The sequence below is a fragment of the Lontra canadensis genome, unplaced genomic scaffold, assembly GCF_010015895.1.
Source record: "Lontra canadensis isolate GAN:19392208 unplaced genomic scaffold, GSC_riverotter_1.0 scaffold275, whole genome shotgun sequence".
Classification (NCBI taxonomy): domain Eukaryota; kingdom Metazoa; phylum Chordata; class Mammalia; order Carnivora; family Mustelidae; genus Lontra; species Lontra canadensis.
The window spans coordinates 229,885-247,249 of NW_022631269.1; the positions used below are offsets into that span (position 1 = coordinate 229,885).

At 44.6% G+C, this 17,365-nt stretch overlaps 2 protein-coding genes across 2 annotated transcripts in view; one reads left to right on the forward strand and one right to left on the reverse strand.

Annotated features, from left to right (window-relative positions):
* LOC116862611 (contactin-associated protein-like 3B) overlaps positions 1-4,501 on the forward strand; it is an 87,009-nt gene extending 82,508 nt beyond the window's left edge. The window contains exon 11 of the mRNA XM_032849969.1: positions 4,428-4,501. Coding sequence (XP_032705860.1) covers positions 4,428-4,501 — 74 coding nt within the window. The remainder of the gene's footprint in view (positions 1-4,427) is intronic.
* Positions 4,502-5,893: 1,392 nt separating this feature from the next.
* LOC116862612 (contactin-associated protein-like 3) overlaps positions 5,894-17,365 on the reverse strand; it is a gene marked incomplete at its 5' end in the record, with an annotated part of 58,438 nt that continues 46,966 nt past the window's right edge. The window contains 4 exons of the mRNA XM_032849970.1: positions 5,894-5,919; positions 6,611-6,738; positions 12,542-12,698; positions 15,857-16,057. Coding sequence (XP_032705861.1) covers positions 5,894-5,919; positions 6,611-6,738; positions 12,542-12,698; positions 15,857-16,057 — 512 coding nt within the window. The remainder of the gene's footprint in view (positions 5,920-6,610; positions 6,739-12,541; positions 12,699-15,856; positions 16,058-17,365) is intronic.

Here is a 17,365-nt window from a genome sequence, read left to right on the forward strand (position 1 = left end):
AGGACGTCCAGTGCCACTGATGTCACAGAACAGAAGCAGTGAGATTGAATATCCTTATCTCGTGCCCACTCCTGCAGGAAAAGGGTTCAGTTTTTCACCAGTAATCATGCTGCCAACTGTCCGTATATAGACAACCTTTATTAGGATCAAGAAGTTCCCTGTTATTCATAGTTTGCTAAGAATTGTATTGTGAGTGGTATCTGATATGAATGTATCATGTTAATTCTTGATATAGTCATAGTAATTCAAATGATCATGTTCATATCAATTGATGCAAAAAAACATCTGGTGTGATTGTTCTTCTTTAAACTGTTAATATGGTAGATGACATTGATTGATTTCCAAATATGGTCAACCCTTGAACAACAAGGGGGTTGGGGCACTGACCTTTGCACAGTTGGACATTCACATGTAACTCTGGACCCTCCAAAAACTTAACTACTAATAGCCTGATGGACAGGTTGACTGGACACCTTACCAAGAAGCATCAACGTTTGATTAACACACACTTTGCATGTTATAGTATTATATACTGTATTCTTACAATACAGTGAGCTGGAGAAAACAAAATATTATTAAGTAAATCACAAGGAAGAGAAAACACATTTACAGGATGGTACTGTATTTTTTGAAAAAAATCTGCACATAACTGGACCTGCCCAGTTCAGACCCATGTTGTTCCAGGGTCAGCTGCACTGAGTCAGCCTTGTATCCTAGGGTAAATGTCAGTTGGCGATGGTGTATTATTCTTTAAATGTTCCTGGATTTTTTGCTAATGTAGTTGAGGATCTTTGTATATGTGTCTGTGATGATGCTGTCCATAGTTATCTCTGTCTTAATTTTTTTTTTTTTTTGCATTTTCTTTTTCTAGTTTGGGTATCAGGGCAATGTTGGGCCCTCATAAAATGTTGGAAAGAATTTCCTCTGATATTTGCTGAAAGAGATTGTGTAAACATGGTGTTATTTCTTCTTTGGTGAAACTCACCAATGAAGTCATCTCTGACTGGATTCAATTCCATCAATACTTCTAGGTCTCTACTAGTTGTTCAATTTATCTTGAGTGAGTTTTAGTAGTTAGTGGTTCTCAAGGAATTAGTCTGTTTCATCTACGTTGGAGAACTGACGTGTGTAGAGTTGTTTGTGGTATGCCATTATTATCCTATTGATGTCTGTAGGGTCTGTAGTGATACTTCAGCTTTCACTCCTCATATTGGTAATATTTCTCTTCTCTCTAACAGTTTTGCTAGAGATTTATCTATTTTATTGTTCTTTTATAAATATTTTGTTTTTATAGATCTCTGCCTTTAATTGATTTCTCTTCTTATCTTTATTATTTCCTTCCTTCTGCTATTTTGAATTATTTTTTCTTCTTTTTCTAATTTCTTATGGTAAAAGCTTAAATCATTGAGTTGAGACCTTTTTCTTTCATAACACAAGCATTTAATACTATTACTATCTCTCCAAGCACTGATATAACTGCCTCCCACCATATTTGATATGTTGTATTTTCCTTTACATTCAGATCAATGTATTTTATAATGTCTGTTGAGACCTCCTTGATTCATTTAATATTTAGCAGCTTGGTGTATAATTTCTAAGTGTTTGAAGACTTTCTCACTCTCTTTTTTCTTTGTTTCTAGTTTAGTTCATTTATGTCAGGGAATGTATTTTTGTATGATTTATTTGATATGTGCTCAAGTTTGTTTTGTAACACAGAATATGGTGTATCCATGTGCATTTTAAAAGAATGTGTATTTTACTGTTGGTAGGGTGTTCCATAAATGTCAATTAAATTCAGTTGCTTTGTGGTGATATTAGGTTTTATGTACACTTTGCTTGTTCCCCCCCCCCCCATTAGTTCCAAAGATTAATGAGAAAGGAGTATTGGAATCTCTAATTATAATTATGATTTTGCCTACTTCCCCTTTCCATCCTGTCAGTTGTTGCTTTACATATTTTGAAGCTCATTAAGATTCTTACGTCTTTTTTTATTTTTTTTTATTTTCAGCATAACAGTATTCATTGTTTTTGTACCTTCTTAATCGCTTTTTGTATCTATTAATTTTCTATGCTTTCAAGCAAAAACTTTAATACAGAAACTCCAGCTTTCTTTCAATTAGTGTTTGTGTAATGTATCTTTCCCTGTCCCTCTTTTTAAACTTGTGATATCATTATATTTGAAGTGAGTTTCTTGTACAAAGTACATAATTGAGTCATAACCATCTGTCCTTTAACTGGTTTGTTTAGACCATTCATATTAAATATAAATGTTGACAAGTTTAATTTAGTTTTATCATTTTATTATTTTTTCCTGTTTCTTAGGCTTTTTTGTTCTTTTCTGTCTCCTTTGGGGTTAAACATTTCTTAGTATTCTACTTTCGTTTGTCCGTAGTAGTTCCTTGGCTGGTTACTTCAGGAGTGACAATATATACACTTGCCTTTTCAGAGTCTGCTCAGAATCTGCATTTTAACCACTGGGACTCATATGTCAAAACCTCGCCAACAATTCTGTCGGTTTTCCGAGTGCCCTTTATTTATCGCTGCCAAATGTATTCCATCTGTACAAAGTAAGAGCTCTTTGAAATAATGTTGTATTTTTTGCTTTTAGCCACAAGTACATTTAAAGTAACTCAACAGGAGAATAGGCTATTATATGTACCCCAATATTTACCATTTCTCATGCTGATTTTATACCCCCGAGGTCCCAGATTTCCTTCTGGTATCTTTTTCCTTCTGTCTGAGTTTTCCTTTAGAAAGTCTTTTAAAGTATCTCCTGGTAAGGAATGCTTTTAGCTTTTCTTCGTCTGAGAATTTCTTTATCTTCATCCCTGAAGGAGGTTTTTGCTGAATATGGAATTCCAGATTGACAAGTCTTTACTTTTAGCCCTTGAGAAATGTTTTGCCACTTCCTTCCTGGCTTCCGTATTTCTAATCAGAAAATCACAGCCATATGAGTAGGTGTTCACCTGCAGATGATGCATTACTCTTCTCTCTGGTTGATTTTAAAACATTCTGCATTGCCTTTGTTTTCAGCAGTTTGATAATGGTGTGTCTGGAGGTGAATTTGAGTTTATCCTGTTTCAAGTTCATTCAACTTCTCAAGTCTGTTTTTTGACAAACTTGGAGAATTTTCAGCCTTATTTTTTTTTCCAATTTTTTTTTTCATCACCACACTATTCTGTCTGCTTCTGGATGTTCAATTACATGAATATTAGATCTTTTGTTGTTGACTCAGAGTTCCCTGAGGCCCTGTTCATTTTTAGATTTTTTTCTTTCTTTTGATCAGATGAGTCATTCCCATCATTAAGGTCACTGACTGTCTCATCTCAGATCCACTATTTGGTCCACCCAGGACATCGTTTTGTTTTTTGTTTTTTGTTTTTTATTTTATTTTTTATAATCTTTTTTTAAATTTATTTTCAGCATAACAGTATTCATTGTTTTTGTACCACACCCAGTGCTCCACGCAATCCATGCCCTCTCCAATACCCACCACCTGGTTCCTCCAACCTCCCACCCCCCCACCTCTTCAAACCCTTCAGATTGTTTTTCAGAGTCCATAGTCTCTCATTGTTCACCTCCCCTTCCAATTTCCTCCAACTGCCTTCTCCTAACTCCCCATGTCCTCCATGCTATTTGTTATGCTCCACAAATAAGTGAAACCATATGATAATTGACTCTCTCTGCTTGACTTATTTCACCCAGGACATCTTTTATTTCAGTTTCATATTTTTCAGTTCTAGAGTTTTCATTTAGATCTTTGGATATCCTATTTCTTTGGTGAATTGTTCTTTTTCTATTTGCTACAAAAGTGTTTATGATCACTTGTTAGAGTTCTTATGTAATAGCTGTTTTAAACTCTATCAATTTGTTCTAACCACTGTGTCACAATTGCATTAGTATCTGTTGACTACATTTTCCTAAGCCAGCTTAGATTTTTCTGATTCTTTGTGCTAAGTAATTTTGGATGACTTCCTGGATATTTTAAATATTATATTAATAAATTCTGGGCTTTGTTTAAATGTTGTGGAGCATGTTGATTACATATGTATATGAATATATACGTGTATATACATATATACACATATATACAAATTTTATTTTTTGTTTTTAATTTATTTAGGTTTTTTTGCAGGCACTTGGCCTAGTTAGGATCTGGCCACACATTGCAACCTGCCTTCTGTGGGCTGTCTCTAATGCCAGCCCAGTTTCCAAAGCCTTTGCAGCACGACCCAACTCTGTCTCACTCGTGCACAACCCAGTGGCCAGCCTGGGTCTTGGGTTGTCGACTCTCCATTCAGTTCTCAACTTCTTGGGTCTACAGTTAGGACCAGATCCATGCATGTGTGGCTCCAAGGTGAGCCTCGGACTTCATGAACAACATATAGTATGCTTTCCTGAATGGCCGCCTCCTTCTGCTCTTCCAGGTACTTTCTGGTCCCCTGGTCTCCCTTGTCAGTCACGGAACTGGAAAACAGGCTCTACCGAGACTGCTCTGTAACGCTGTCCTATGCAACTGTACCTGGTCCGTTGCCAAGCGATGGGTGAGTGGAGGAAGAAAACAAAACTAAGAGGAGTCTTCCCACCATCTCTGAGCCACAGCCGCCCTCTGCAGGGCAGAAGTCCCCATTCTGAAGTCCTGGCTCTTGTGCGCTCCCTGGGAAGCTCCTGCTGCTATCGTCATGGGTCTGCCTGGAGAGAAAAAGAGGGAAATGGGATTCCTGCATCCCCTGAGAGTTAGGACCTTTCTGTTCCGGCCTCTAGCCAGGGCTCAAGGGCTTCTCCTGGAACCTCTCTGTCCATGACCCAGTGCCCATGTCTGGGTTGACCAACAGATGCTGGAGGGAAAAGTAAATGATGCCTCCCGGTTTCTCCTCCTTGCCGCTGCTGGCTTCCTAGAGCCCTCAGATGACTGTTTCAGGCTGCCCAGGTTTCATAGAGCACTCGTGGGAGACATGGGGTGGGCGTGCTTAGTTCGTCCTATCTGGACACAGAGTGTGGTCTGCAGTCTAAGGTCATGAGTGGGAAGAACAATTCTTCGTACTGTCATCCGTCAAGGCATGTTCATGTGTTCTTTACACCGTGACTATCCACCTCTCAATAGTTTTGTCATCTGAAGTAGGAAACTTCCTTTTCTTCAATGGCAAGGCTCAGAAATGCCAGGATTTCTCCACATGGCAGCATCTCCTATGCGGCCCCAGGAAGGGTTGGCCATCGCAGCCCTGGTAGACATTGAATTTTGGCCTCTGCTCTGATACAAGGGCCACTGGAGAGTCTGGGCCAGAGGACTGACGTGCCCTGAATTTTCCCTCTGGCCATTCTGTGGCGTCTCCGCTAAGTGGGCAGAAGCAGCTGCAAGCAGGCCAGTCAAGCCACTGGGAGGGGGCGCTGGATCCAGTTTTGAAATTCAAAGCAATACGATTTGTATTTGTGGATGAGTCCGATGTGTGTTAAGAGAGGGAAGAAGTTATGAGTGGCTGTTACGTTCTCTGTCTAAGCGAAAGGAAGCATGGAGTTGCCGTGCCCTGAGTTGGGGAAGGTTGTCATGGAAACACTTTTTTTCCTTCTTTTGGACAAACTGTTCTGAAATGCCTGTCAAGGCAGAGAGGTACAGCCTAAGCAGCTGGGTGGCATGGGGGAAGTGCAGGGAGACGGCCTGGGGTACAGCGATGGCAGAATCATTGACCTCAATGTGGGATTTAAAGCCACAAGCCTGTTGGGAACAGCTCACCACTGGAGAGCAGAGAGAGGGAGGGCTGAGGACACAGGCCGGGAGCACCACAACAGGATAATGCCACTGGCACGGGGAAGGAAGGAGGGAAAACCCAGACTTTTGTGGGTAAGCTGGCAGCTGAACAAAGACATGAATCAGAGTGAGGACAGGAGGTGAAGGTCAGGTCCGAAGCTGTCCGATGCCACCTGAGAGCAGAGTGTGGGTTTAGCCCGCTTGAGGTCTCACTGATGCCTGGAAAAGGCAGTTTTTAGGGAGTGATAAAGGAGAAGGCCGGAAGAGAACATATTCAAGACGGATTAGAAGGAAGTAAATTAAGGTAGAGTAGATCCACTTTATTTCACTTAGTTTGGGAGAGGGAAGTCCAGAGAAATCCACTTAGTTTAGGAGATGGAAGTCCAGAGAAATCCACAGGGAAGTCCGGAGGGGTGAGGACAGTTAGGACCACTGAGGTTTGCAAACTGTCAGACGGTAACAACGAACAGGCACGTGATGGCTTCCGTCACCCCGTTTCTCAGTATCTTACCAGTTTTAGGCATCTCGGCACTCAGCCAATACTTACTCCAATTAATTAATTATCAAATCACTGGATTTTGCTGACTGGGTGATCAGTGTTTCAGATCATCCCACCGACATTCACAGCAATAATCCGACTCAAATACTACACAGTGGACACATACTCTGAAGGTAATACAATACTCCTCATTTTTTTCTCAAGCAGAACACCAATATACACTTCTTTTGTAAGTTAACACATTCCTAATGAGATGCAGAGTATTAGCATAGACGGTGTTTTTACGGACTCAGGCAGCTACATGTCTCCTCAAACACTGACGTGCATTTCCAGGGGTCAAGGCAGTTCCTCTTGCCTCTACTTACTGTCCCCCGAGCAGAGCAGAGGCCCCAGCTCATAAGCTGCTTCTGAATGTGGTCGGCCTGTGTCTCTCATCGCAACCTGAGTGACTGGCAGGTGCTCCTTGTGGGAAAGGACTACTGTGTCGCTGGTCCTACAAAACAAATACGACCACCTTAGTGTTATTCTGAATGACATCCAGAGAAGGAGCAAATAGTCTCTTACTGCAGCACAAGATGTGATAAGCTAAATTTGTAAATACGTAACAATAAGGAAATCAAAGGGCTCATCTGAACTCTAACACAGTAACGTACTTAATAAGGTCATCCGAGGATCAGAGCTCCTTGTCCATCTGCGTTACCACAGAGATAACAGCAGGCAGGGCTGAAATCACAACTGTCACTGAGAGCACGAGATTATATTTCCCTGCAATGAAGCAGTTTGCTGCCCTTTCCCATCTAGCTGCCTTGTGAGATTTAAATGCAAAACTTACACATGCAAGATCTGCCTGGCTTCATTAAAAAAACAAGAACAAACCACCCAACTGAATAGATTTAGGTTTTCAATTCCCAGATATTTCTTTTTTAACTCAATTTTCTAAAATTCCTATCGTGGTTACTAAGCATTTCCTTACGTATTGATGCCATCCATTAAAAAAGAAAGAAAGAAGGAGGAGGTTGATTAAACCAAACTGAAGGTATGATACAATGTGCTCTTAAAATTAATGCATGGGGTAATGCGGGGGAAGAGCTCGTCGTGACGGTCACTATCCGTTCATTCAGCCAACATTTGGTGCACAGAGACTCCTTGCCAGGTCCTGCGTGTCGGGGTCGTGGGCATAAGACCCACCATCAGTGTCCCCAAGGAATCTAGTGGATATTATAAACAACAACGAAAATATAATTGTAATATAATAAAATCACGTAAGTGAATATTTGGGACTGAATATCTATGGTTCCAATGTAGCAAACACCGGACTAGAGCCAGCGGTCCTGGTAGGAAGCTAGCTGTGCCACCAGCCACCGCTCTGGGCAAGGAAAGAAGGTTCTTCTGCACCTTGTGAGCTGCTCATGTTTTTACGACCTGCTTCAATTACGTATGTACTTTGGATTTAGGACAGATAATAGTTTGTCTAATGCATCCTTCAGGTGCCCTGCATCTGTATAGAACCTAGGAAGTTTCAGTCTCGAGCAGTTATAAAGCCCCCACTTGCTCTGATGTATACAAACGGAAGCATCTGACACTGACATTTTTGCAAGTCAAAACAACCAGCAGTTTCGAATGGTTCAGCCTAATAGCTTTGCTTCAAAAAGGCCCTGCATCACTTAATAGTTAATCATTCCAATTCTGTTGAAGCATCAAGAATATTCTTTTGAGGTAGGAAGTTTAAAATTATTAGCATTTTTATTTTGCTTTGAAAATGTAACAAAGTGACTGCTGGAGCAAATTGGCAAGATATCAAAACTTTGAACTAAATATCCTGAAGTTCAGAAACAATTTTTTTGGAATCAGATGGTTTCCAAAAATCAGACAGTACAAAACCCCAGGGCTTTATCTGGGTGAGGCCCTACGATTTCTGCGTGTGGAAGCGCACAGGCAGGTCGTCCCGAACACGGAACACCTGGTTTGTTGGGACCGGGACAGGTGGTCAGTGACAAGCCAGAAGGTGGCGTGGATCGTGGGGGGAGTCAGTCTGAAAAATGCTTGTTATAAATGTGGGGCTAACACAGCAAAATTAATTCCTGGTGTTAAGTATCAGGAAATGTTACAAATAAGCATTTTCATTCCTGTCATTGCTGAACCGAGGTAGAACATCTAGAGGGAAAATGCAAGGGCATTAGTTATTCATTGAGTAACCCTGAATTTTAAAGAACCATTTAAAAGCTACATTTATAATGTGGTGGAAAGCTACACTTTGTTTTTAGCAATGACAAAGCACAGAGTGCCCTGCAAAAAAACCTAAGGAAAATCATAATGGGCAATCGTGTGTGTTAAGGCAGATATCATAGTAAGTTCTTTTTTCATTCTATTGTTTGCAAAGTAGCTTCCTGAGCCTGAGGAAATTTTAAACAGCTCAGAACTGAGAATTCTTTCTCAGCACAGGTCATTCCCAAATGCCCACGCTTCCCGTAGGACGAGATTCATTGCCAGGGTCACCAGACTCATTCGAAATCGCCGAATTTAGTTACATCTCAGGGTTTTTCTTGCCTCTCCATGTTTCTCTCTTTTCCCCAAAGGCCGGAGTGTTGCTCTCTTGGCAAGACGACTCTCACGGTAGGTTCCGAGCACTCAGTGAGGGGACTTCCAAGGCCACTTCCTCTTGGTCTTCCGTTCCCGGCGCTCTAGACGCTTCTGGCGCTGGCTGTCTTGCAGAACACCTTTTCGCCGGTGCAACACAGCCACCGCGACTCCTGAGTTCTGGGAAAGGCTGCAGGCAACAAACACCGGGTCGGCTTTCACGTTCCCTAATTCTTCCAGAGAAAGCGAGCCCGGGGACCACAGAACGATCACGGTCCGGAGCCCCCTGCTTTGAAAGCTCCCGGGCCCTCTCTTTAGCTGTTCCCTTCTCTGATCCCGTCGGCAAACGCCCTTCTTTCGGAGCCTGCGGTCCCCTGACGCTCCAAGTCCTGGGGGGCCAGTCTCCCGTCCTTGCTTCCACCTTCAGGACCGTCATTGACCACTGCTTTCCCACGCGCATCTTCCCAGCGCCTCGCCGTCCCAAACACTCAGCAAATGACTGGCGTTGGAATTAAGTGGATCAAGAAAATGCGGATTTTTCCCACTCACGGCAGTCGTGTGATATCTCCATTTAGGTACATCTTCTTATAACCTCATGTAAAACATAAAAGTTCTGCATATTTCTGTTATCTTTATTGCAGCATCTACAGTCTTCATGCTGATTTTGCAGTAGTTTTCATGATATTTTCTTACGGTAAGCTCTTTGTAGGAATTCAGTTATTCTAAGATTCAGTGGGTAGCCCTACTAAATTCTCATTAATTTCAATAATATTTCTGTCTATCCTCTTGGGTTTTCCTGGTAGGCAACCATATTTCCTATGAAAAATGTCATCTTCATTTCCTTGTTTCTAATCATCTGTGGCTTTGAAATGCCTCCTGTACTTTTGTCCCTCTGCTATTCATTTCTAACCTAAATGTCCTGTAATCAGAGAAATTGTCCAAACCATAACAACTACTGTAAAATTTTTTGGGTTTTGCTTTATGAACCATTAGGAAAATCATTTTGCAAAAATGTGCCGTGTGTGCTTGATAAGATTATATATTCTATAATTTTCAGGGCCTACCAAATCAAGCCATTGATTTCATATAAAAATATTCCATATCCTTAATAATTGTCATCCACATGATTTCCAGTTGCTAACAGATGTATGTCTAAACCTCTCCTTACAATGGTTGATTTGTATATTCCTTCTTTCAAATCAGACAATTATTTTCTATATACATTTTGAGTCATTTTTGTTAGAAACATATGAGTTTAGGATTATTAGGGGTTTTTTGGTGAAATTAAAAAGCATCATGAAATGGTGATATTAATCGTTCTATATTAAGACTTCAAAATTTGGGGGCACCTGGGTGGCTCAGATGGTTAAACATCTGACTTTGGCTCAGGTCATGCATGATTTCAGGGTCCTCTGATGAGCCCCAAGTCACTGGGCTCCCCACTCAGCAGGGAGTCTGCCTCTCCCTCTGCCCTTCCCCACACTTATGGGCATAGGCACCCTTTCTCCCTATCAAATAAATAAAATCTTAAAAAAAAAAAAAAGACTTTTAAACTTAAATTACTTCTGTGCACATTTGCTTGGTAAGTTGTTTTAGGATTTTGCTTTCAACATTTCTAGGTGTACAAACAAGATATACTTATTTTTAATTCAAAATGACCTATCTGCATTTAAATGGCTATTTTTTCACATTTATTGTGCCTCATTACTCGTAATATTCTCATGTTATTTTGTTGCTCTTTGTTTCCTCTTCCTTTTTAACTTTTATTTCCTACCTTCTTTTGAATTAACTTTTCTTAAAATCCCATTTTTCCTTCCTTCCCTCTTTGGATTTGAATGTTACACTGTTTCTATTCTTCAGTGCTTACACTTGAAATCTTAATGCGTGCACTATGAGCTGTTTAATGCTGACAAACTTCTACAAAATGAGTTTCTAAGTTCAATCATATTCTTATTTCTAACCCTGGCTGTAGTCCTCTGTCAATCACAATCATTTTGTTTCCTGGTCAGGACCGCTCCCTCCTGTTTCCGTATGGTACATGCCTGACACATGACTGGTGTCTCCTATTTGCCTCTTATGTTTCTGTTAATCTCTGAGTTTACCCATTTCTTTCCTTGATGTTTCTTCTAGCATCTGGGACTCTCCTTACCAAATTGCCCACTTTCATTTTAAAAACCATTCTTGAAACTTTGTCTTCTGGAGTCAGCTGGTGGTGTATTTCTTCTGTGTCTGTCTGTCTGGGTGTCCCTGTATCTTGGCTGGGGACACACTTGGAACCGGACAGTTATGGTACTTACTGCTGCACAGCAAGGGGAGTGCTGGTGCCTGCAGGCTTTGCTGGGTCCACAGAGGGGTCTTGCCTGGGTCTGACAGTCCTTGCTTTGACACCTTCTGGTCACCTCTGCTCCCTTTCACATTCTCTTTAATCTTCCTTGATTTCAGCATGATGCTTCTACAGATGGATTTACTCTTATTTATCCTGCCTGGTATCCTAGTATTTTCTCAAGTCTGGCCATTTCTTAGCTATTTTGGTCCTTAATTATCGCCAGTCTCCTCTGTTGAAATTTGACTCCAACCCCAGTTCTCCCTTCCCTGTGCCCGCTTTCCTTCCTCCCATGCCCGTCTCTCTGGGCTAGAGTCCCTGCCACTCATCTACACGCATTTTCCGTTTCACCAGTGTTCTGATCCCATGTGTCTAGTATCTGATCTGACAAGTCTTAAATTTCAGTGAGAATATTTTCATTTCTAAACGTTCATTTGGTTCTTTTGTAAGTCACAATCACCTTTATCAATAGTATCTGGTTGCTTTCTCAATCAACCCCAGGCCTTATTTTCCCAACAGCTCTCACATTTATTTTATCTGATGTTCTTAAGGTATCCGTGATCTGGGATTTTTAGGCATCCGTTTACTCTGTGGTTTCTTCTGCCTCCCACTTCTGTCCCCTGGGGTCGCGTAGCCCTGATTGTGAGCTCATATTTGGTGGCATTTTTATCTGTGGGAATCCTTGGGGAGGGCGGGCCTCTAGCAAGAATGTCACGTATTTCTAAGATGAGCCATTGGTACTGCTGACCTATGGCCACACTAACTTAATCCAAGGACCATGTAAATTTGAAGTCCAGATCTGTGTGAGGGCAGGTCTGTGGATGTGTGTTTTCAGGGAGTTATTTCTTGCTACCTGGAGGTTAGCTGGAAGGTTGGTCCCTTTCCACCTTCTCTCTGGGTTTGGAAGTCTTCTGAGACCTCCAGCGACAGGGAGAGTTTTGTGTCCCATAATCCCCTTTTATGCACCCTAGACCCTGTTTGAGTTCCCCTCTGAGGCCATTTAAAAATGCAGCCAGCAGCGAGGGAGGTGTGCAAGCACGCCGGGGTCGGCCACGGGGCTGTCATTGTATCCATCGGGTTAAACTTAACCGGAGGAACTCTGATAATGGTACTTTCAGTGAGTGGGAAACATTAATCTGGTATTCCTATCTTGTCTTATTAGGAAAAAAATAAGATGGACATGATTAGTTACTCACAGGTAAGCAGAAATAGCTACCTTAACGCCTCAGTCCTCAGATTAATTACACTGCACACATCAAAGCTTACACCTCGAACTGGCTGGGGAGTACTTTAATCTGTTCTCTTTATATGACTGTCTTGTCCAATGTCTACCTAACTTACATGGTTTAAGCAACACAGAATGACAGTTTGCACAGGGAAGTCATGTGGGAATCACCATTCATTCCGGACGGCATCACAGTTGCAGTGATACTGAGAATCAAGGCAGTTCCCCTGGAATCCACAAGCACATTTTTGAGCACCAGGCAGAGAACCTCCCCAGTAAGTGTGTGTCTCATTGGTTCTTCCAACCCACCAGCTCACTGGGGTTCCATCTGAAAGACAAGTATGAGAAAGGTGACACCTACTTTGCCCCCACTGCCTGCCTCCCCAGCATAGTCCTTCACTCCCCTCTGTCTAAAACACAGATGAGCAGAGGTTAACTCCACAACAGGGTCCTTTCAAAGAGGACTTCCAAAGGTTGAAGACATATTTCCACGTCTAGACTTACGTTCTCACCATATGTTTTACTTTTATTAGAAAACAAGCAAGTCGTCCCTAACTCATTCAGGCGTGATATCTACACATTTCTCCTGAGGACTCCAAAAGAACTGTCGTTTAAAAAAAAATAAATGAACGAAAACCAGAGTAATTTGTACACTGCATCCAAAAGCTGTTCGAGAGCCTAAAATGCCATTGAAAGATGTAATATGGGACAAAATACGGATTTCTTATCTATTGGACGAAAACACTGGTACTCTCCTGTCATGTCTTCCAAGTCTGCTGGAGGAATGAGCTTCTTGTACTGACACGTTGGCTTTGTATCTGGAAACCATAGACATGGCCTAACAAGCCTCCCTCATGCCCGAGGTGGGTCCTGGGCTCTGGACAACTGAGGCCAGTCTATCTCAACACTCAAATGCTCCAACAGGGCCAGAAGCCACCTCAGCTCTGCTGGGCTGTGTCCTCTGCTGAGGCCCCAGGACAGAAGTGCAGGGTGAAGGTGACAGGGAAGGAGGGCCCTCAGGAGGGTGGAGGGGAAGAGTGCCTCATAAACAGAGTCAAAGCAGGAGAAATGGAAGGGACCTCCATCAGCCGCCCACAATGATGCCTGTCCGTTTCAGCATGCTCCCTCCCTCAAACGCTCATCAGGTTGTCCCCACCCGGCCCCCACTGGGAGTCTGGAACACATCCCACCTTCTCCCTAAGTTACAGCCACCACCGCTCGTTACTCCCTTTCGATGAGCCTTCACCTGCTGCCCACAGCCTCCCAGCGGGTGCACACGGGCCACACTCATTACCGCCCACTGCCGGCCGCTGGGTGAGAGGTGCGCCAAGAAATCAATGTCGGCAATGTTTGTTTTTCCCCTCAGCGTGTTGAAACTTATCTGTGGGGGGTGGAAGACCTTTTCCACTCAACAGATGTTTTTTAAAACACCATTTTAAACACAGGATTATTCAACATCCTTTTCTTGGATGGAGGAGCAAAGAAATCATTGCCCACAGATGCACGATTGTTTGTTTACATCCGAATCTCTCATTTCCTCTATCAAGTAAGAACCAGCAAGTGTTGTTCAAGGTACAGAATGCATTTGGCTCCATTCAAGTTTCTTGGAGCAATGCAGAGAATTTGCAGAAGGATCATTAAGAGCAAGGCGAAGAGGAAGAGGGGGAAGGGAAGGGAGCAGGGCTCCCCTCACCTCTGGCACCCGAGCCCCTGGCTGGCTGTCCTCCGCTCCGGCCACAAGGGCAATCCTCAGGGACCTTAACGCTCACGGCATGGAGACCAAACAGTCTCCTGGGATCAGCACTTGCCGTCCTCGAGCTCCCTCTTAGGCCCCCAGAACCGCAGCCCCCGAAACCATCTGCAGCACAGAGACCTACCAGCCGCTGCAGGCAAAGGCCACGGGACCCTAACACGAGCTGAGGCCCACTGCTCCCGGCAACCCTCCCGGAAAACCACAGGAGCCAGGGCTCCGCCTTCTCTCCTCTCGCGATAAACCCCGGGGACCTGATAACAACTGAGGACTTGAACACGGGAATTCTTGGGGGGAAAACTCGGTTCTGACTGACATTCCCATTCCCAGTCCGTTCCATGACACTCCGAAGCTCCTGGCAGCCGCCTAGGGTGGTTTCCCACCATATAACCTTCCACTGAGGGCTCCCAGGGAAGGCTCCTTGCACCCATTCGTGTCCTGGATGACACTGTGAAGCAGTGCGACCCTTTTCAGGTGTGTCCGGGACAGTGTTTAGGCCTCGCCTGCACCGTAATGAAGGGCTGCTGGGATCACGGGCGGGACCGCGTCCCTCTAAACGAGGTTTGTGCGAGTTCTCCAGCAGCAGCCCACGCAAGTGCAGCCTCCAGCCTGTGTAGTTACGAAGTCCCTCATTCGGTCTCCACCCAACCCCAGTTAAAGCCTCGGCTTGGTCGCAGCAGTGACTGCATTATTTACTGCTGTGGGAGGGAGCACAGCTGAGGAATCCCTTGCGAATCAGGTAGGGAGAGGCCCGCCCTCCGCGTGGGGATTCTCTACTGACCCGGGCCGTGTGTCTGGGCTGTGGCACAGACCACACACCAGCGCGCATGAGTTTGCCCCCAGATTCAAGGGGGTTTTGCTTTCCGACCCTGCTAGCGGCTGGCGTCTACACCGCTCTGCCTTCGCCTCTTTCCCGCTCCAGCAGCCCAAGCCGCCCTGAGCTCCTCCCCCGGAGGCTGCTTTCTCTGCCCCCGGGAGCAAGCCGGTTTAGCTCGCTCATGTGCTTGGCGGGAACCCAGTCACAACAAGCACTAAGCCCCCAGCACCAACTACACATCCACACGCTGCAGCGAGGCCAACGAACAGCATTTGCTTCACGCGTTTCATCGCCGTTGCGCAGTTCGGTTCCGGCGAGGTCAGTGTCTGGGCGCGAAAGTCTTGGGGAGATGAACCCCCGGGCTGCAGAGCGGCAGGCTCGGACCCTGAGCTCAGAGGACCCTGACGACCGTTCTGACAAAGTGAGGTATTTCAAAGGAAGAAAATCCAAAACCAAAAATGGAATCTTCAAGAACAGAAGCGCTATGAGGAAGGAGCCGCTAGCCGGTGTGCCACGTGAGAGGAGCTGCGTGACACCGACTTGGCTCCCTATTAGTAATGACCGAGAGACTAATCCCACTCAGCCCGTGATGACGAATTTCCAGACAACTGAGCCCGCGTGCTGTCCCCATCTGTCTAAGACCGGACATTTCGGAGGCGTGGCCGCCCTTCATGGTGGCTGAGCACCTGGCGTCCCACGGCCTCGTGAGGGGCTTTCGTTGATCCGTCGCCCACTTGAGTCGGGAAGAGACTTCCCAGCTCCTTCTCCGCTCTGAGCGAGGAGCCACACACGGACCTTGCTCTTCGCTCCGAGGAAAAGCATCTCTGTAACGTCACGATCGCGACACGGGCACCTGGGTCCGGCCCCTGCCACCGGCAGGCACGGCAGCCCGCGATGGCGAGGGACTCCCACAACTCACCGTGGCCAGCTGAAAGCCTCGACTTCTTGCAGTGCAGGACCAGCTCCTGTCGGCAGTCGTCCGCACCGTCCATGATGGCTTGGAGCTGGTCCGGGCTGGCCGTGTACTTGAAAAACACGGGCTGGGGGCCTTCTCCGTTTGAGCTTTTGACTTTGGCCAGCTGGGAGCCATTGTGCTGTACCGAGGTCCAGGTGGTGTCCTCTGGGCAGAAACAGGGTTGGGAGGGAGACAGGGACTGTGACTAGGTTGGAGCAGTTAAACATAATGTGAAAGTCGGAAGCCTCCTTTATCTGAATTAGGGTTTTAATGTTTGTAGCGATCAGGTCTCTTTGGCGTTGGAGTCAGCATAAGGGACACTGTTAAACGTTAGGAATAGGGACTCTCTTTACTGGAATTCGTCTTACCCTGAATGCAGCCAACATTGTCAGGGGGCCAATTCTTAAAATTCTGTGTTATAATATTCAAAGTTATAAATAAAACATTTTGTCCCTTAATTTATGTCTTTCCATTACTGTAAGAAGCAGCTAAGTTGTTACTGTGTGTGTATACACCCTTACATCAATATACGTATCACTCTTCACTGGACTGAGCGTTTTTCCTCTGGTAATCAAAGAAACGCACAAGAGACACATGGGGGGATAAGCAGCTCACGTGATCATGCAAGACGGTAGGAAGTCAGGATGTTTGACAAAAACTGACTGACCGTGTGTCAGCATCTCGTTCAGTGCCCAGCCCCAAACCAGCGCCCGCTGGAGTCGCTAATATAACCATTCCTGTCAGGAACAACTGCGGGAGGCCGCAATAAGGCTTGAGACGAGGACCAAATGAGGCCCTGACTTGTGCCTCCTTTCAAGTCTGAATAACCTAACCAAAGGTTTAGGACGGGAAAGTCGAGTAGCACTGAGAAAGGGTCTGTGCGCTCGCCTACGGGACTTCCCACACGGTTGCTAAACAAATGAGAACAATTCGGTTGGGGTCATAATTTCATGACTGGTCCTTGCTGCCCTAGTACAGCCCATAAATTACTTTCAGGTTTGCTGTATCAATAGAGAACAACTGTACTGGCATCCGCCATTTGGCATCACGAGGTCTGCTTACAGTCAATGGTGAAACTTACTATGGGAACTCCTGGTTGTTTAACTAGACACAGGTGTATTGCTTCTCCTATGGTAATATCACTATATATATGGCCTTAATGCTTTGAATAAACTTAGCACTGTTGGACATCCTCCTCAGTGCTCCTCCTGCCCCCATCTCTCTGCTTCTCGAGTTCTTTTCTTCATCCTCTTACCCTCACGTTCCTGGTCGATTTGTCGCACCGGCCATGACAAACAACACACTAATGTCTGCTGGCAAATTCTGACCTGTTTCTGTTCCATTGATTACCCATATTTTTAAAAGAGATTTTAAAACAATGGATGAGCACTCCACGGTGTTTCAAACAGAAGAGGAAGATCTCCCTTTCTTCTACCTTCCCCCAAAACCTAGCTCCTCCCACAGTGTAAAAGG